Genomic DNA, 20,934 nt, shown 5'->3' with positions numbered 1-20,934 from the left:
GCAAGCTGCTGGCTGAGGGGCACTCAAAGGATGGAGGGACTAGGAGCAGCAAAGAGGGACCCGAGAAGAGGAGGATCCAGGCTGCTCTGTGCACAACAGTACAGTGGTGTAGTGGTTAGCACATTCACCTAGCAGCAAAAGGGTCGCTGGTTCGAATCCCGACCACGACACCATCTGCTTGGAGTTTGCATGTTCTCCCTGTGTCTGTGTGGGTTTCCTCCAGGTTCTCCGGTTTCCTCCCACACTACAAAGACATGCTGGTAGGTTACTTGGATCCTGGCCAAATTGGCCCAGTATATATGTGTGTACGACTGTGTGTCCCAAGCGTTTCAAGATCCTACGGAGTAAATGACCGCACCAGCCGGGAAGACACTGGCTGCAAAAAGCGCCTAGAGGCGATTCAGTTCGCATGTATAGCGCTATACAAGTCATTTATTCATTCAACAACCAACTGCACAGAGGAGGTATAACATGTTTGTTTTTAAAAAAACAAGCCTTTACAATCACTTTAAGCCTTCCTTATTCTATTCAAAGCTAAAAGTTTGGCTGGGGTTAGGATCTAATAGCTTCATTGCTTATAAAATGGAACAGAATGATTTACAAGGGCATATAGCAGTTAGATTGTTGCTTGAAAGAAATCACATCGTTATCATTGAGCATTCCAGCACAAGGCAAACATTTGTACAGTCCAATTCACTATAAGGTATTACATTGGTAGCAATATTTATTATGGCACTTAGCCTATGGCATGTGTATATCACATGTTTGTACAATCCAAATAGAAAGTAAAGTTCAAATACAAGTTTGACAGGAAAGGACAATCAGGACAACGTCTCCATATTGTCACAGCGCTCCTGGGTGATGTATAACCTTAGTGCAGGAAACTGACGGTAATCGCTGCTGTCACAGGCATCGCTGCAGATTGGGGCTCATCTTCTGTTGATTTTATTGTAGAATCTTTATGTTTTTCTTTTGCTGAAAAAAAATAAATACAATTTTTGGTATTTCACAGATGTGTTTTCTGAGATATTTAGAATTCGTAATAAATGAAGCACAATTGGATACAAGAATGATCGCATGCAGGGCAATGCAGTGGCAAACCAGTTGCATTAATGCAATGCACAAGAACAGTGTAAATGGGCCCTAAGTATTTTCTGCAAAATTATATGAACATAACATTTATTACAATAGAGTTTTTTTTTAAAAACATGTGCGATATAAAGAATTGTATTAGCCATTGCAGCTAAATAGAGTAGGCTCAACTAACAAGGCTAAACAGGCCAATGAACCTTACTTTAAAGAAAATAGACATTGGGTTAAAGTGGAACCACATTGCATCTGAGCACCACAAAGCTAAAACGCTATTTAAAGGAACTCTAAACTCTATTTAAAAAAATAATAATAAAAATGCTATGCTCACTTGCTCTGTGCAATGGTTTTGCACAGAGCAGCCACGATCCTCCTCTTCTGGGGTCCCCAACTGGCACTCCTGGCTCTTCCTCTTTGATGAGTGCCCCCACATGAAGGCACTGATTACCAACAACCTACCAAGATATTTACCACTTTTTGGACTATCATTATAGACTAGGGCCCGGATTCAGATAGAATTGTCTATCTATGGGCGGGCGCAATGTATCTCAGATACGTTACGCCGCCGCAAATTTGGACGCAAGTTCCGTATTCAGAAACCACTTGCGCCCTTAGTTACGGCGGCGTAACGTATGTGTGTCGGCGTAAGCCCGCCTAATTCAAATGTGGATGATGTGGGCGTGTTTTATGTCTATTAACTGTGACCCCGCGTATTTGACATTTTTTACGAACGGCGCATGCGCCGTTCGTGAAACAATCCCAGTGCGCATGCTCGAAATTACGCCGCAAATCATCAATGCTTTAGACGCAAACTTAACTTACGTAAAGCCCTATTCTCGAACGACTTACGCAAACGACATAAAATTTTAAAAACTCGACGCGGGAACGACGTCCATACTTAACATTAGCTACGCCTCATATAGCAGGGGTAACGATATGCCGGAAAAAGCCTAACGTAAACGACGTAAAAAAATTCGCCGGCCGGACGTTTCTGAATCGGCGTATCTACCTAATTAGCATATTCATTGCGTAAATATGCAGAAGCGCCACCTAGCGGACAGCGTAAATATGCAGCCTAAGATACGACGGTGTAAGACACTTACGCCGGTCGGATCTTAAGGAAATCTATGCGTAACTGATTCTCTGAATCAGTCGCATAGTTACGACCACGCACACTCAGATACAACGGCGTATCCGGAGATACGCCTTCGTATCTCCTTTCTGAATCCGGGCCTAGGGCTGTTACTGATTAAAATTTTTGTGTTCAATTAATCGATTAATTTCGATTATACCTCAGACAGGAGGCTCATATCTTATGCATTATCTTTCTTTAATAATGCCCATAGCAGAAATACAGTAAACATTTATTGTAAATTAAAAGAAAAAATTCAAAGAACTACCCTTCCCAGCAGTCCCTGGGCCAGTGTAGCCCCTCCCAGACCGTAATCTATATAAGGGACTGTCTGAGGTAACCTATTCCTCTTTCTTTCTGCTCATGGCAGAGCACACAAGATAAGTATTAATAATCAATATGTAGATAGATCAATAAATCAATAAATTAAATAAAGAAATTATAGCATGTTTATCTCCGGGGAATTTATTCCCTACAACATACTCCTAATAAATAATGTATTAAATAACTAAGGATTGAATGAATAAATACATTTATTATTAATGATATTATTATTAATATATATTATTACTTATAATATATAACTAAATCCATTATTCAATTTTACAAATAATAAATTATAGATGGATTATACAAATTATATATTCATTATATAAATAAATTATACAAATATGTATAAAAAATTGTATTGAATTGTACAAAGATTCTACAATTTAATGAATATCATAGCATTGTTCATGCCGTTACCCCGGATAGGGTGGACACAGTCCTAGGAGGCCAAATCTCAACAGTGTTACACAGTTGCCAAAACTGATCGGTAGACCAATCTTTACGACCATGGCGTCAGTTACCCCCGCCTGCACACCATATGCCCGGACCATCCGGCAACGGTCTACCGCCCCTGAGAAGGGCTGGGCGTTCCAAAACGCTGCCACGTTTCTGTGGCCCTTGACTCCCCGACAGGGGAAGTAAATAATATGTCCCAGGCAGTACCCTACCCGGACTGCCGACCCACTGCCCTCCCAGACTCCGACCGACCCCCGAGCCTCGGGGAGATGCACATGCAGAGGCAGCGATCCGTTAGACGGACTAAGCCAGACCCATTCGTGGACTCTTCCAGAGTTGTCCGCGGAGTCTGAGGCGGCTAACACCTTGAGTCTGAGGTTGTAGATGATGAGAATGATGATGAGTGTTAGGGCAGTGGGCACATGGCGCTCTATGACGACGCCAACCCTGTTCCCAGGGTGACACTCTATGGATTCTCGTAGAGAGCCATTATAGATCCGGGGGCGATATGCCATCCACACTCCGATGACTGGGCACCTCCGCCCGAGGTGATCCAATATATCACATAATGGACCCGGAGATCGGTCGAAAAACTCACCGAATCATTTTCAGGGCGTAACCCCCTTCCTTTACCATTTATGGCTGTGCACACTCCCGAGGTGAACCCCATACCCTGGGGGTATCCCACCATACACGGGAAATCCCCCAAGCTGGGAATAGAGAGGTCCTTCGGATCATACAGACCAGGGCCTTGGATCTTTGGGACCTATCACCATCATCCCACACCTTAGTGAGCAGGCCACGCCGCTGAACAGCCGATTGACCTGTCCCAAATCGGGGCTGGGCCCAACGGGCGGTCGCCTCCTGGGATGCGTGGACACTACGGGTCCGACTGGACACCGCCACTCGAATCTTAACGTGGCTTGTTCCCCAGCTGTCTCACCTAGCCGAATCAGACCCCGGTCCGACCACCGAGGGCAGGCTAGTCGGGATCACGCTGATTAAGATATTCCAAGACGGTAGGGCTCTATTCCATCCCGGATGAGCCCAAATGTCATCAAAGTCTAACACGGTACAGTGCCGGTCTATCAGGATTATAGGACCGGAGATGGACCTAGTCCCTCTTTCCTCGGTCTTCAGACCTGAACACCGCCCTAATAGACAACGAATTGCAGGGCCTCTGGTTCACCCAAACGATAGTGGAGACGGACCCGCTCTCCCCGGGTTTCCCCAACAACGTCTTCCTGGTCAGGAAAGGAGGGCGGTTATCGCCCGGTAGTAACTTGAGAAATCTCTCGTAATTACCGTATACAGTGACGACATTCTGCGACACAAAGGGTGAGGTTGATTATCTACTTGGACGACCTACTCTTAATGGCTCGTACCCCTCGCCTGGCGAACGAACACGCCCCCGGGACAGTCCCCCATACCTCACGGGGAATCTATCCTCTCCCCATCTCAGGAGGTAGAGTTTTAGGGTTCTTGGTGGACACCAACCTAGTGCTCCTTCGGCTACCCATGACCACTTGGCCGCCATCTGCACGAGGTCAGTATCGTGCTGGGCTAACGACGGGTATCCTTACGCGGACTGGCTCGCCTGGTCGGCCTGTTTCCGGCGTTAATCCAGGCCATTTGTCCAGCTTCTTTTCACTATCGAGACCTTCAGAGTCTCAGTCCCTACGTCTTTGCCAGGGGCTTCACTGTGCAGACGTCGTCACTCTGGACACGGAAGCCATAATTGAACTACGGTGGTGGCTACGTCAGGTCGACAGACGGCACGGCAGGTCCACCTGCAACTCCACGACGGATTCATCTTGGAATAGGTTGCCAACCACCTCGGTTGGGGTACTCGATGCAGGGTCTCGTCCACAGGAGGGGCGTGGCCCACAGCGGAGTCTCTGCTGCACGTTCACCCGTGGAAATCCTGACGACCGTCTTGCCATCAGGACTCTAATGCCACACACGTCCACCTACGGTGTGTTCTTGCGTATGGACACCGTATCCGCGGTCCAGTACGACCTTCGCTTGGGGGGTCCTTGACCCAAAATCCTAACGGATCTAGCAAGATCTCTGACATTTCTGCCTGGAACGCGACATCGTTCCAGCTACGAAATGTACCCCAGGCACTTCCGCTATGGTGTTAGATTGGAATTCTCGTTACCCGCCCAATTCCATCGACTGACGACTGCACCGGTCAGTGTTCCTGGCCCTTGCTCCCTTATGGGATCCTTTCTCTCCCCAGTCTGTACGGGGATCTGCACCCTCTATTCACGACGCACGTCCTACTTCTCTTCGCATGGTTGGGTTTTCGGGGTGTCGGTCACGGACAGCGACCTTTTCTTTTATAACGGGGGTTCCACTTGCCTTGATCTAGGCCTTGGGACTAGATATACATTTCGATCATCCGGAGGACTCTGGGTTAGTTGGTGATCAACGACAAGTTAACCTCATGAAGGCGTTCGTCTGAGATGACCAACTACCTGGTGGACTCGTTTGAGTCCGGGAGGTCCTATAGCTCCCCTGCGCCTTCCGCGCTGCGAACTCGGACTACCGCTCCCTTGTAGACTTACTACCGGTGGGATAACACCCATGGTGTACCGACTTAGTAAGCGTTAAGTTTCAACGCCCATCACACCCAGGGTATCAACGCTCTTGGGAGGTGATCAGTGGTCCTGACCACGCGCCAGGACTGGGGGGACAATCTCACTCTGTCGGAGGTTGTCGTTTGAGCTACTGCCCCCTCGTGTCTGATTCCGTCAGACGCATATCGGGTGTCACGACGTTGGCCATTCCAGGTGTCGGATCCCGCCTCGGAGAGTCGGGGTTTTTCCGTCGTGCGTAGGACAGCGGCGGGAATTCATCGTTTTTTTCTACCCGTTCTTCCCCGCACATCGTACTCCGTTGTCTACGGATTTCTTAGTCCTTCACGGTCCCACTGCGATCTTCGCATCTCTACCTACTCCTCATTCCTACGCTAAACCTCAGTTTCCGGTTTCCTCAGCTACGCTAGCCAGAGGGGTACGATCAATCATGGATCGTTGGGCGCCCACCCCTCCAGAGGAGCGGTGGCTCCTAGGTCATCACCCCGGGCGGCTCCCTATAGGATTTACGGCTAGCGGTGGACTGGTAACCACGATTGCTTTCCGCCAATTCTGCTTGGATCGGAGGAACACATATCTATATCAATTTTGTAGTTGTTTCATTTGTTATCATCTATATATGCATTGTTATAGCTTTGAACTTGCATAAGATATGAGCCTCCTGTCTGAGGTATAATTCGAGATTTTCCCAGCTTGTGACGGAAAATATTGATTATATGAAGACAGGAGGCGAGTATCTTCCCTCCCGACCCAACCCTGTCACGAGGTTGTCTCTCTCTCGTTCTAGACTGTTGAACCACACACCCTGCAAGTCGGAGGCTGGTACGCCCGGCAGTTCGTTTTCACTAACCCCGTCGGGATTACTGTTCCGTTTCGATCCATGGGTTTAGTTCACCGCAGATGGAGGCTCCTACTACGTTCCAGATCCGGAGTCGGGATGCCGTTGACTGAATCTGTTGGTCCATGTTCCTGAAGACGACTGACCGGTCGGCTCCGAATGGTTTTGGTTTTCCTATAGTCCCCGTTGGGATGAAGTTGGTCCGTGTTGGCCTTGTCCTTTCGTTTCCTCCAGATTCAGATGTTGTGTTCCGGTCGGAAGGTTCCCGGCAGCCGCGGAGATGTCTAATTGGACTTTCGGTTCCTGTTTACACTAATTCGCATGAAGAAAGAGGAATAGGTTACCTCAGACAGTCCCTTATATAGATTACGGTCTGGGAGGGGCTACGCTGGCCCAGGGACTGCTGGGAAGGGTAGTTCTTTGAATTTTTTCTTTTAATTTACAATAAATGTTTACTGTATTTCTGCTATGGGCATTATTAAAGAAAGATAATGCATAAGATACTCGCCTCCTGTCTTCATATAATCAATATTTTCCGTCACAAGCTAGGAAAATCTCGAATTAATTATAACGCACACACATTTTTCAGATCACCACCATATATAGTCCCCATTGTAATATCCACAGACATCTTCCCCACTGTAATATCCACAGACATCTCCCCCCCCCACTGTAATATCCACAGACGTCTCTCCCCCCACTGTAATATCCACAGACGTCTCCCCCACTGTAATATCCACAGAAATAACCCCCACTGTAATATCCACAGACATCTCCCCCACTGTAAAATCCACAGACATCTCTCCACTGTAATATCAACAGACATCTCCCCCACTGAAATATCCACAGACATCTTCCCCACTGTAATATCCACAATCACCCCCACTGTAATATCCACAATCACCCCCACTGTAATATCCACAATCACCCCCACTGTAATATCCACAGACATCTCCCCCACTGTAATATTCACAGACATCTGCCCACTGTAATATGGTCCACATCTCCCCCACTGTATAGGAAGATTAGTGCTTGCTTAGTCTAACCAGAGAAGCCGGGCCGAACATGAGCAGTTGAGGCCGGGCGATGACGTCAGCGCGTGGCTCTAGGCTTACCTAGGCCGCCGCCGGGTGGACCAAGATAGCCACCGCTCCGGGAGCTAGGCCGAAGCCGCAGCCTTTCCTATGGCCAAGGGCAGCAGCGGAGCTCCGCGGACCACGTGGTGTGCCGATCCACATATGGTGACCCATTCAGATCACGGATCATTTATGATCCATTGCACCACTAGTACCGATCAAAAGAATTTTGATCGATTAAAAAAATGATTAATTAGGAATTACGGTAATCTTTAATTTCCACAGCCCTATTATAGACTGATGCAAACATTTAGCTTTGGATAAAGCATATGCATGATTATAAGGACAAGGACACGCCACTGGGGAATGCAAATCTCCATCTAATATATCATGAACATGATCATATGTCCATCTATGTCTTTTTTTTTGTCTTGCCTACATAATAAGCATCCCATTCACAGAGCATTAAATACAATAAAACTTTGGATTGCGAGAATAATTTGTTCAAGAAACGTGCTTGTAATCCAAACCACTTGTATATCAAAGCAAATTTCCCCATAAGAAATAATGGAAACACAGTGAAGGACAGGGATAACGGAGGCCCAGGATAGTGGAAGACAGGGATAGCGGAGGACGGGGATAGTGGAGGCCTGCGTTACTTTAACTGAAAATTGCGTGGTCGTGCAACGCTGTACACAATTTATGGGTTTCCCCACAAATAGAGCTTTTTTTTTAGTTTTTGATCACCACTGTCGTTTTTATTTTTTGCGGTATAAACAAAAACGCGCCCCCCCCCCCCCGCTTCTCAATTTTCTTAATTAGCGGCAGCACACACCCCCCCCCTAGTTCTCTGCTCCAGGGGGTCTATGCCTGAAGCTTTGTAAGGGGCCCCATAATTCCTGATGGCGGCCCTGCCTGCAGTAGAGCATTCTGAAAGCGAGGCTTGAAGCGCTCGTGGAGTGCAGTGTGGAAGGGACATCATCAATGGCGGTAAGGATGGTCTATGTGGACATCTTTACCCTGGATACCTGCATACTTAGATGTGCCTGTTTTAATCGTCAACCATGTGAGTTTCTAAATGTTGTACCTTCATTAAATGTAACTGTATTGCTACACTTAGGCCCGGTACACACGAGCAAACATGTACGATGAAACCGGTCCGTCGGACTGTTTTCACCGTACATGCCTGCCAGAGGGCTTCTGTACGATGGTTGTACTAACCATCGCACAGAAGTCCGCGCGTAAACAATACGCGGGGCGTGTCCGCGTCGTCGCCGCGACGATGACGCGGCGGAGACGTGGGCGGGCCTGCCATTTAACGGCTTCCACGCATGCGTCGAAGTCATTCGACGCATGCGAGGGACGGCGGGCGCTCGGACATGTACGGTAGGTCTGTACTGACGACCGTACATGTCCGAGCGGGCAGGATTCCAGCGGACGGTTTTAAAACACGTCCAGGAATATTTGCCCGCTGGGAAAAGGCCCGGCGGGCAAATGTTTGCTGGAATTCGGCCCGCTCGCGCCCACACACGACCGAACATGTATGCTGAAACTGGCCCGCGGACCAGTTTCAGCATACATGTTTGGTCGTGTGTACGGGGCCTTAGAGGCACCTCTCTTCTCTTTTATACTCAGTTGTGACATGACGCTACTTGTATATCAAGACATTGCTTGTATATCAAGTCAAATAATTTTTTTACATTTTGCTCGTCTCTCTAACCAAGTTACTCTCAAACCAAGGTTTTACTGTACATTCAAATAACAAATGAGAATCATTTACAGTGGGGATCGAAAGTTTGGGCACCCCAGGTAAAAATTTGTATTAATGTGCATAACGAAGCCAAGGAAAGATGGAAAAATCTCCAAAAGGCATCAAATTACAGATTAGACATTCTTATAATATGTCAAAAAAAGTTAGGGGCAGATTCACGTAGATCTGCGGCGGCGTAACGTATCGCATTTACGTTTCGCCGCCGATTCACAAAGCACTTGCCTGTAAAGTTGTGGCGGCGTAGCGTAAATTCCCCGGCGCAAACCCGCCTAATTCAAATGATCCGGGTAGGGGGCGTGGATCATTTAAATTAGGCGCGTTCCCGCGCCGAACGTACTGCGCATGCGTCGTTCCTAAATTTTCCGCCGTGCATTGCGCTAAATGACGTCGCAACAACGTCATTTTTTTAACTTAGACGTGACTTCACGGACGACTTACGCAAAAAAAAAATTCTAATTTCGACGCAGGAACGACGGCCATACTTTAACATGGCAAGTCTATCTATACGCCACAACATAGCAGCTTTAACTATACGCCGGAAAAAGCAGACTACAGACGACGTAAGAGAATGCGACGACCGCGCGTATGTTCGTGGATCGTCGGAAAAAAGCTCATTTGCATACCCAACGCTGAAAACGACGCGAACTCCACCCAGCGGGCGCCAAAGTATTGCATCTAAGATCCGAAGGCGTACGAAGCCGTACGTCTGTCGGATCTTACCCAAATGCCATCGTATCTTGGTTTGAGGATTCAAACTAAAGATACGACGCGGGAAATTTGAAAGTACGCCGGCATATCAGTAGATACGCCGGCGTACTTGCTCTGTGAATCTGCCCCATAGATTTTATTTCCATCATTTACACTTTCAAAATTACAGAAAACAAAAAAATGGCATCTGCAAAAGTTTGGGCACCCTGCAGAATTTATAGCATGCACTGCCCCCTTTGCAAAGCTGAGACCTGCCAGTGTCATGGATTGTTCTCAATCATCGTCTGGGAAGACCAGGCGATGTCAATCTCAAAGGTTTTAAATGCCCAGACTCATCTGACCTTGCCCCAACAATCAGCACCATGGGTTCTTCTAAGCAGTTGTCTAGAAAACTGAAACTGAAAATAGTTGACGCTCACAAAGCTGGAGAAGGCTCTAAGAAGATAGCAAAGCGTTTTCAGATGTCAATATCCTCTGTTCGGAATGTAATTAAGAAATGTCAGTCATCAGGAACAGTGGAAGTTAAAGCAAGATCTGGAAGACCAAGGAAAATATCAGAAAGAACAGCTCGCAGGATTGTGAGAAAAGCAATTCTAAACCCACTTTTGACTGCACGATCCCTCCAGAAAGATCGGTCAGACACTGGAGTTGTGGTACACTATTCCACTATAAAGAGATACTTGTACAAATATGGTCTTCATGGAAGAGTCATCAGAAGAAAACCTCTTCTACGTCCTCACCACTAAAAACAGTGTTTGAACTTTGAAAATGAACATATAGACAAGCCTGATGCATTTTGGAAACAAGTTCTGTGGACCGATGAGGTTAAAATAGAACTTTTTGGCCGGAATGAGCAAAGGTATGTTTGGAGAAGAAAGGGCACAGAATTTTATGAAAAGAACCTCTGTCCAACTGTTAAGCATGGGGGTGCATCAATCATGCTTTGGGGTTGTATTGCAGCCAGTGGCACAGGGAACATTTCACAAGTAGAAGGAAAAATAGATTCAATAAAATTTCTGCAAATTTTGGATGGTAACTTGATGCCATCTGTGAAAAAGCTGAAGTTAAAGAGAGGATGGCTTCTACAAATGGATAATGATCCTAAACACACCTCAAAATCCACGAGGGATTACATCAAGAGGCGTAAACTAAAGGTTTTGCCATGGCCTTTACAATCTCCTGACCTCAACATAATTGAAAATCTATGGATAGACCTTAAAAGAGCAGTGCGTGACAGACATCCCAGAGATCTCAAAGAACTGGAAGGCCCCGTACACACGTCCGAGAAACTCGACGGGCAAAACACATCGTTTTGCTCGTCGATTTCCTTGTGAAGCCGCCGAGGATCTCGGCGAGCCAACTTTTCCCATTGACTAACGAAGAAATAGAGAACATGTTCTCTTTTTGGCCCGACGAGATCCTCGTCGGTTTCCTCGGCGAAAAGTGTACACACGACCGGTTTTCTCGGCAGAATACGTCTCCCATCGAGTTTCTGGCTGAATTCTGCCGAGAAACTCGGTCGTGTGTACGGGGCCGAAGACTTTTGTAAGGAAGAATGGGCAAAGATACCTCAAATAAGAATTGAAAGACTCTTGGCTGGCTACAAAAAGCGTTTACAAGCTGTGATACTTGCCAAAGGGGGCAGTACAAGATATTAACTCTGCCGGGTGCCCAAACTTTTGCAGACGCCATTTTTTTGTTTTCTGTAATTTTGAAAGTGTAATCTAACTTTTTTTGACATATAAGAATGTCTAATCTGTAATTTGATGCCTTTTGGAGATTTTTCCATCTTTCCTTGGCTTCACATTTTTACCTGGGGTGCCCAAACTTTCGATCCCCACTGTACATCGAGTTTGTCCAAGTATCATAAAGTTTAGAGCAGGGGTCTCCAAACTTTTAAAACAAAGGGCCAGTTTATTCAGACATTTAGGGGTCCTGAACTGTGGCCAGCAGAAGTGGAAATTTTCCAGGCATGAGTGGAAGTAAACATTTGGTATTAGTGGGAGGAATAGTGCCCCATTGTTGGTATCATTGGGAGGAATAGTGCCCCACTGTTGGTGTCAGTGGGCGAAATGGTGCCCCACTGTTGATGTTGGTTGGCAGAATATCAATGGGAGGGATATGCTTCAAGAAACAGATAAAGGCAAGCAAAGGGGCCACATTCAGCACCGGTCCATAGTTTGGAGACCCCTGTTTTCGCGACATGAAGTGATTAAACAATGGCCCAGATTCTCAAAGGACTTACAACGGCGCAGCGCCATGTACGCCGTAAGTCCTAATCTGGGCCGTCGTATCTATGCGACTGATTCTTAGAATCAGTTACGCATAGATATCCATTCGATCCGACAGGCGTAAGTTTCTTACATCGTCGGATCGTAACTGCAATTTTTTTTCCCCGCTAGGTGGCGCTTCCGTAGTTTTCCCCGTCGAGTATGCAAATTAGCTAGATACGCGAATTCCCGAACGTACGCGCGGCCGACGCAGTAAAGTTACAACGTTTATGTTAGGCTTTTCCCGGCGTAAATTTCCCCCCGGGAAATATTAGGCGCAGCCAATGTCAAGTATGGCCGTTGTTCCCGCGTCGGAAATTAAAAAAATTACGTCGTTTGCGTAAGTCGTCCGTGAATGGTGCTGGACGTAATTTACGTCCATGTCAAAACCAATGACGTCCTTGCGACGTCATTTAGAGCAATGCACGCCGGGAAATTTTAGGGACGGCGCATGCCCAGTTCATTCGGCACGGGGACGCGCTTCATTTAAATGAAACATACCCCCTACCCGCCGAATTTGAATTCCGCCGGGTGATTTACGCTATGCCGCCGCAACTTTACAGGCAAGTGCTTTGAGAATAAAGCACTTGCCTGAAAAACTTGCGGTGGCGTAACGTAAATGAGATACGTTACGCCCGCACATTTTTGGGCCCATTTACGAGAATCTGGGCCAATGTGTATTTGAATATATTATACATTTGCTTTTTTCATAAGAGTATGTTCTCTTTTTGAACTAAGTATGTGTCCTCAGTTAAATAAAAAAAAAAAAAAAAGATTTTGTTCCAGGAAACATGTTCAATGAAAATCAGCAAAAAACATGTATGGCGTGTAATTATGAGACTGTTATTGACATTTGTTTTATGGTATAATTAAGATTTAAGTTATGAATATGAGACATAAAAATATATATATATATTTTTTTTTACATATTTGTTGGTATTGAATACTGCATATCATAAATATTCCTCCTTTTATTTTTTTTTATTTTTGTAATCCTACAAAAATACAATAGTACAAAAATACTAGATGATATTTAAAAATACCAGATGAGTGAGGTGTTTTATGAGTTTCTGTGCTTTCCAGTCCACTTTTTAGCTTTTGTTCTTTGTGTTTTTTACCATCATGAGGAGCCTGAAAGATAACATTTTACCATGTAAATGTATTGCTGGTAAAGAAACATAAGCCACCACAGCAGCAGACATAGCAAATAGTCAAGCCAAACTTCAGCCTAAACTGGGCAAAGCTGAAAAGAAAAGTTTGTGTTAGCTGGAGTTGGGCTTTAAAGTGCATTTCTATGGTTTCACAACATGATATAATAAAGGGACAATAAGGCAAAGGGATCTTATCAGGAAATACTGGGCTCAATTTACTAAAGGATAGTGTATCTGATATGCTCCGTGCACCCGGAGCATGATGGGACTGTGACGTCATAAGAGGCCTATATGAATCGGTAAGAGCCGCGCACACGGCATTACAGCGGGAGGAAGCGATGTGTCAACATCGAAGAAGAAGATAAGAGAAGAAGAAGGCAGAAGGCGACAGAAGCCCGGGCACCCCCCGGCAGAAGACGTCGAAGAAGCACGGGAGGGGGCCGCTGGTATGGATTTTGGGGTGAACCCCAACGCCGTTTTCTCTGCGTCTGGGGGTTCTCCTTAAAATCCATAGCAGACCCAAGGGCCTGGTATGCTCCTGTAGGGGGAACCCATGCCGTTTTTTTATTTGAAATTTGGCGTGGAGTTCTCCCTCAAGATTCATACCAAATGCAGCTGACACAGTGCACTGCGGTTACCTGCGGTTATGTGCCGATAGACGCATCCAGTTCTATTTTTTCTATCCGCACAAAACCACGGGTAACAAAACCGCAGGTAACTGTAGTATGTAAATGATGTCATAGGAAAGCATTGTGTGCTTCTAGCTGCGGTAAAATTCGCAGCTATAAGCACCATTCTATCCATCCGTGTGAAAGGGGCCTAAAGGCCTAGGACATATTTTTTATTTATTTTGTATTAATTATTTATTAATATTAATAATAAATAAATACTACTACTCATATGTATTTATTATTATTATTATTATTATTATAATTATACATAGACAAACAAATAAACATACTTTAAACATGACTTTAGTATCTGAAAGTGCCACCTTCAGGAATATGGAGCCAAGCACACTTGGAAAGTCCCAGTTTAATTTAAGCAAAGGAGCGATCAATAACTATGAAGCACAACTGTACTTTTGGGGTTAGTGAGAATGTGGTTGGATCTCTTTAAGCAGTGAAAACATACACCGATCAGGCATAACATTATGACCACCGGCAGGTAAAGGGAATATCTCGCTACAAGAGCATCTGAAAATTGTTGGGATATATTAGGAAGAAAGTGAATATGTTATCCATAAAGTTGATGTAGTAAAACAGAAAAAATTGGGCATCGCAGTTTGTTATGTATGGGGCAGTGAAGCCCATGGTGACCCGTATCCACAGCCAAAAGCTTCTACAATGGTCACATTAACATCAGAACTGGACTATGGAGCAATGGAAGAAGGTGGCCTGGTCTGATGAATGACGTTTTCTTTAACATCATGTGGATGACTGGGTGCGTGTGCGTTACTTACCTGGGAAAAAGATGGCACCAGGATGCGGTATAAGAAGGCAAGTTGGCAGAGGCAGTGTGATGCTTTGGGCAATGCTCTGCTGGGAACAGGGCCGATCCGACCTATAGGCTCACTATGCAAGCCGCTTAGGGCCCCGCAAAGCTGTGAAGGGTCCCCCCAAATTACTAGAGGCCCCGCCTGGTGAGAAGTCATTTTCGGCCCCTCACCCCGCTGGCTGCATGGGAGAACAGGTAAGAAGTCATCACCCCCAGCTTCTCACATTAAAGTAATATGTCATTTCTGACAGCAGAACACCCCCTCCCCCCGCTTCTCTACTTTAATGTGACATGTCACTGTCGGCAGCGCCCCCCCCCCCCCAACTTTAATGTGACATGTCATTTTGCTTAGGGCCCCAGGGAGGTCAGGATGGGCACTGTCTGGGAAACCTTGGGTCTTGCCATTTATGTGGATGTTACTTTGGTGTCCATGCCTCAATGGGTCAGGGCTGTTTTAGCAAAAGGGGGCCATACTCAATATTAGGTGGGTGGTCATAATGGAATGAATGATCGGTGTATGCCCACACACACAAATGATTGACCATATGTCAGCATGGTAAGTGGATGTGGAGGCTCCAGTGTATTCAGACTGTTGACTTCTTTCTTTAGATGATATGACCTTTACCATCTGCCTCAGAATGCACTAGGACTTTTTAGGAATTTCATCACAGATAGGAATTACTAAAAATGTAATTTGTGTGCATGGCTAGTGTTTACTGACCTTCTCTGTACCTATTTGCTGCTCTTGTATAATGTTACACTATTTACCTAGGGGGAATGGTTTAATTTCCCATCTCTTTGCATTGTTACTGTATACAGTGTGAATCATAGGCGTGCGCACAGGGTGTGCCGGGTGTGCCCAGGCTCACCGTAATCACCCCATGCACATTGGTGTTATCACTCTGTGTAGCAGCAGGAACATGGGAAAGATCTCCCTCTTACTGGCTTTGCTATACGAGAAGTGTTTATGCTCTTCTCTTTCACTGTGCCAGCAGGGAGATCAATGTGCTGGGGTCATATTTATATATATATATATATATATATATATATATATATATATATATATATATATATATATATATATATATACATACATACCATAGGCGTGCGCAGGGGGTGTGCCGGGTGTGCCTGGGCACACCCTAATGACCCTGTTCAGCACAGATTCCCCCTGCTGATATTTCACCAAAGCTTCTAAAAAAATATATATAAATAAAATTGTAAAAAATAATACAAAAATTAAATAAAAATTAAAAAAACTACTAACACTGTCCACTAGCCTACTAAATTGTAAAATTATTAAATATATTTAGAGTGTATATATACTGTATATATATATATATATATATATATATATATATATATATATATATATACACACACACATATATATATATATATATATATATACACACACATATATATACATACACACACACACACACACACGAGTGTTTGCGTTTTGGGGTGCACACCCTAATGCATTAGGCTGCGCACACCTATGGTGTGAATGGTTTATTGCTTTACATTACCTTGTCATTGCCATGCTGCTCTGGATCTGTTATTAAAATCCCAAAGTTACACACATGGTATGTTTGACCTTCCCCAGAAACAAGGCTTTCCAAGGGCATAACAACAGATCCAAGAGTGCGAACCACGGGGGGATCATGGCGGAGATCATCTACGTTTTCTTTCTTCTTCTTACTCTTTGAGCCGGCTTTACTTCCCTAGTATAAAACACAAAAGATGTACTTTATATATAGGATTTGCCCACCTGCCACCTAAAGAACCCTCAGGTATACAATGATTATTAGGAGGTACATTTTTTACTACCAGTAAGACCAGACTGAGATTGTAACAATGTACCAGGTAAAACAAATGTTCAACAACAACTGATTAAGTACAACTAAGCTCACTAGCATGAATATTTCCATAAACATAGAATACAAATGTTGGTTAATAGAGTTTAACCACTTCAGCCCCGGAAGAATTTACCCCCTTCCTGACCAGAGCACTTTTTGGGATTTGGCACTGCGTCGCTTTAACTGACAATTGCGCGGTTGTGCGACGTGGCTCCCAAACAAAATTGACGTCCTTTATTTCCAAAAAATAGAGCTTTCTTTTGGTGGTATTTGATCACCTCTGCGGTTTTTATTTTTTGTGCTATAAACAAAAAAAAGTGTAAATTTAGAAAAAAAAAAGCAATATTTTTTACTTTTTGCTATAATAAATATCCCCAAAAATATAGATCATTTTTTTCTCAGTTTAGGCCGATATGTATTCATCTACATATTATTGTTAAAAAAAAAAAAAAAAAAAAAAATCGCAGTACAAAATAGTTATATGCCATTTTTATTATTATTCTTTTTTATTAGTAATGGCGGCGATCAACGATTTTAATCGTGACTGCCACATTATGGCAGACACATCAACTTTTGACACCATTTTGGTACCATTGTCATTTATACAGCGATCAGTGCTATAAAAATGCACTGATTACTGTGTAAATGACACTGCAAGCAAGGGGTTAAACATTAGGGGGTGATGAAGGGGTTAAGTATGTCTTAGTGAGTGATTCTAACTGTGAGGGGGCTGGCTACAAGTGAAATGACAGCGATCACTGCTCCTGATTATAGGGAGCAGTAGATCAATGTCCTGTCACTAGGCAGTACAGGGAAATGCCTTGTTTACATAGGAATAAATAATCCTCTCCACCAGGACCATCTATCCTGACAGCTAGGGCCCACTGCTGTCAGAACACGGATCAGCAGCTGCAGCAATTGCCTGCAACTTCTGATCAAGAAAAATATTCCACTATATACCTTTGACTAAAGTCGATCAAGCAATCTACTTCTTTTCAGTGGGGACTGACACACATTGATCAAAATTTGTCCGGTCCTTGTTGAACTGGGTGAATTTGGATCAGTGTATGGCCAGCCTAAGACCCCTTTCACACTGAGGAGTTTTTCAGGCGGTACAGCACTAAAAATAGCGCTGCTATACCGCCTGAAAAACTCCTGCACTGCACTTTCACACTGAGGCGATGCGCTGGCGGGAGAGAAAAAAATCTCCTGCCAGCAGCATCTTTGGAGCGGTGAGAGGAGCAGCGTGTATACCGCTCCTTCCCATTTAAAACAATGGGAAACCGTGGTAATACCGCCCGCAATGCGCCTCTGCAGAGGCGCATTGCGGGCAGTATTAACCCTTTATCGGCCGCTAGCGGCCGAATCCCGCGGCAATTCCGACGGTATAGCGCCGCTATTTTTAGCGGCGCTATACCGCCACCGCGCCTCCCGCCCCAGTGTGAAAGGGGCCTAAGAATGTTCTCTCGAATCTTCTAGAGGAGTAGTAGATCCATGGATTACCCCTAAGGCCTCGTACACACGACCGAACATGTCTGCTGAAACTGGTCCGCGGACCAGTTTCCACGGACATGTTCGGTCGTCTGTACGGCCGACCGTACCGGATTCCCGGCCTAGCGGACAGGTTTCCAGCGGACAAATGTTTCTTAGCATGCTAAGAAACATGTCCGCTGGAACCATGTCCGTCGGACATGTCCGATGGTTAGTACAACTCATCGGACATGTCCACTCGGCCGAAATCCCTCGCATGCGTCAAAGTAATTCGACGCATGCGTGGAAGCATTGACCTTCCAGGGTCGCGCACGTCGCCGCGTCATCATCACGACCGCGTTCGCTGTCCGCTGGGATTTTGGTCTGATGGTGTGTACACACATCAGACCAAAATCCGGCAGCAGACATATCCGATGAAAACGGTCCGGCGGACCGTTTTCATCGGACCGTCCGACCATGTGTACAAGGCCTAAGAAACAAGTCTAAACAAATGTGTCAATTTTTGTTTGCTACCTGTTCCTTCAAACTCACCCTGGAGCTACTTCTGGCTTTGTCTTTTTCCTTGTCTTTCCCACCTGCTTTTTTGTCAAGCTTAGGTACAGCTGCACCCTGGTCATGGTCTGAATCCGGTGGCCAGGACAAGATCTAAGAGATTAAAGATTGGTCTCGTCAGTTCAGAAAACATACATTCTACATTCATTTACATCATCGCAGTTTACAGTTCTGCGTTAAACAGTAACCACATGTTTTCGGGTCCTATGTCGCACTTTGCTCTGAAAGTATGGGAGACATCTTGACAGCAGTATGTTGTATTATTTTTGCTTACAAGACATGTAAAATGCGATTACCTTTTCCTCTATAAGAGAGACTGTCGTGCCAGAGAGAAGAAACGACTTTAGGAGGACTAAATCTGTAATGGTATGTTCCTTTGTGTACTCATAGTCTATGACTTCACTCCATGGTAATCCATCCGATTTACATAAACCTGTTAATGCACAGTATTATAAAAAGATTAAAGATGCATAATGGAACCAACATTTTATATGGCTATATTAATGAAAAAAAATGTATTTAGAATACTTAAAGGTGCATATAAGTGGGAACAGAAAAACTGTAATGTACCCCTTAAATTTCTGTCTTAAAGCGGTGGTTCCCCTAAAAATAAACTTTTAACATTGCTTTTCCCAAATTAATTACGATTAGAATCGGCTGGTTTTATTAAAAAAAAAAACGTCCGTACATACCGTTTGTTATAATCGTTCCCACCGCCACTTCCGGGTACGATGCTGACGGTGGGCGTTCCTAATTGATGGACAGGCATCCGACCGACGCATACATCGCGTCACGAGATGCCGAAAGAAGCCGAACGTCGGTGCGCATTCGCCGTATAGAGCCGCACCGACGTTCGGCTTCTTTCGGCATCTCGTGACGCGATGTATGCGTCGGTCGGATGCCTGTCCATCAATTAGGAACACCCACCGCCAGCATCGTACCCGGAAGTGGCGATGGGAACGAATATAGCAAACGGTATGTACGGACGTTTTTTTTTTTTTTTAATAAAACCAGCCGATTCTAATCGTAATTAATGTGGGAAAAGCAATGTTAAAATTTTATTTTTAGGGGAACCACCGCTTTAATTGGATTAAAACTGAAATCTAGGCAGATAAAAAATACCTAAATTACTACATCTTTTAGTGATTTAAAAAAAAAAAAAAAAGAGTGGAGTGGGCTCTATAGAGTAAATTGGGCTGTGTCCGCTCTGCATATGCAGAACAGACACGGACCTGCCATCCACCCGCTCCGCTCATTGTGGCCCACAACCGGTTACCAAGTGGCCCTCACTCTTCAAAAGGTTGGGCACCCCTCCCTTACACTGTAAGGGGGGACTCTGCAGACTCTGATGTAAGGAAGAACTCTGGGGCCTCTGACATAACGGATGCTCTGGGAACCATGATTTAAGGGGGAACACTGAGAACTCTGATATAAGGGGGGACACTGTGGCCTCTGGTGTAAAGGGGAACTCTGATGTAAGGGGTGTCCTGAAAACTCTGATTTTCCTTAGTATACTCACTCAGAGGTAGGAGAGAGAAGAGGGGAGACTTCCGTCAAAGACAGGGATGGATGGTGAGCTCACTCACCCCTCGGCGGTCAGCACCTCTTATCCAGATGTATCTGAGGCTGCTGGACTTCTGGCCCCTACTTTCCTTCTCTGAGGCACACCGCCAGGGATTGGAGTGTGGGCAGACACAGAGGGATGGGGCAGAAGGAAGAGGTGCAGCTATAGCCCTCTCTCCTCTCCCATATTTGTGTGTGTTTGGGGGGTGTTAGTGCTGGCTTTGGGCAGTGTGAAAGAGAGTGTAACAGCCACTCTCAGCTTAGACAACTGCAGCCAGCAAACCTGCTGGGAAGCCATAGTCCAGTCTGACTAATGTGTCCGGGTTTCGCGTGAATCCCAGACAGGTAGCAACCCTACCTGTAAGTGTAAGTGAAAAGTATTCTTCTCCAATGCAAATCCCCATCTGCTCCAACCCTAACTGTGTAAAAATAATTTTACCACTGTACAAGGCCACCTATTTAGCCAGAGGATGCCCTAAAAAATTTCACAAGGTTTGGGACATTTGGGTAGAGGACCTGTCTACTAGTACTGACCCTGATTCTCCTAA

At 45.2% G+C, this 20,934-nt stretch overlaps 1 protein-coding gene across 1 annotated transcript in view; it reads right to left on the bottom strand.

Moving 5' to 3' along the window:
* Window positions 1-699: 699 nt before the first annotated feature.
* The window catches only part of LRRC43 (leucine rich repeat containing 43), a 64,624-nt gene continuing 44,389 nt past the window's right edge, over window positions 700-20,934 (bottom strand). The window contains exons 8-12 of the mRNA XM_040347111.1: window positions 19,120-19,256; window positions 18,803-18,916; window positions 16,451-16,645; window positions 13,314-13,401; window positions 700-975 (exon numbers count right to left, since the gene is read on the bottom strand). Of these exons, the coding sequence (XP_040203045.1) occupies window positions 872-975; window positions 13,314-13,401; window positions 16,451-16,645; window positions 18,803-18,916; window positions 19,120-19,256 (638 nt within the window). The 3' untranslated portion in view covers window positions 700-871. The remainder of the gene's footprint in view (window positions 976-13,313; window positions 13,402-16,450; window positions 16,646-18,802; window positions 18,917-19,119; window positions 19,257-20,934) is intronic.

Source organism: Rana temporaria, chromosome 1, assembly GCF_905171775.1.
Source record: "Rana temporaria chromosome 1, aRanTem1.1, whole genome shotgun sequence".
In the NCBI taxonomy this organism is placed as follows: domain Eukaryota; kingdom Metazoa; phylum Chordata; class Amphibia; order Anura; family Ranidae; genus Rana; species Rana temporaria.
The sequence above is the reverse complement of the archived record's forward strand: the minus strand, read 5'-3'. Positions and strand labels throughout refer to the sequence as shown.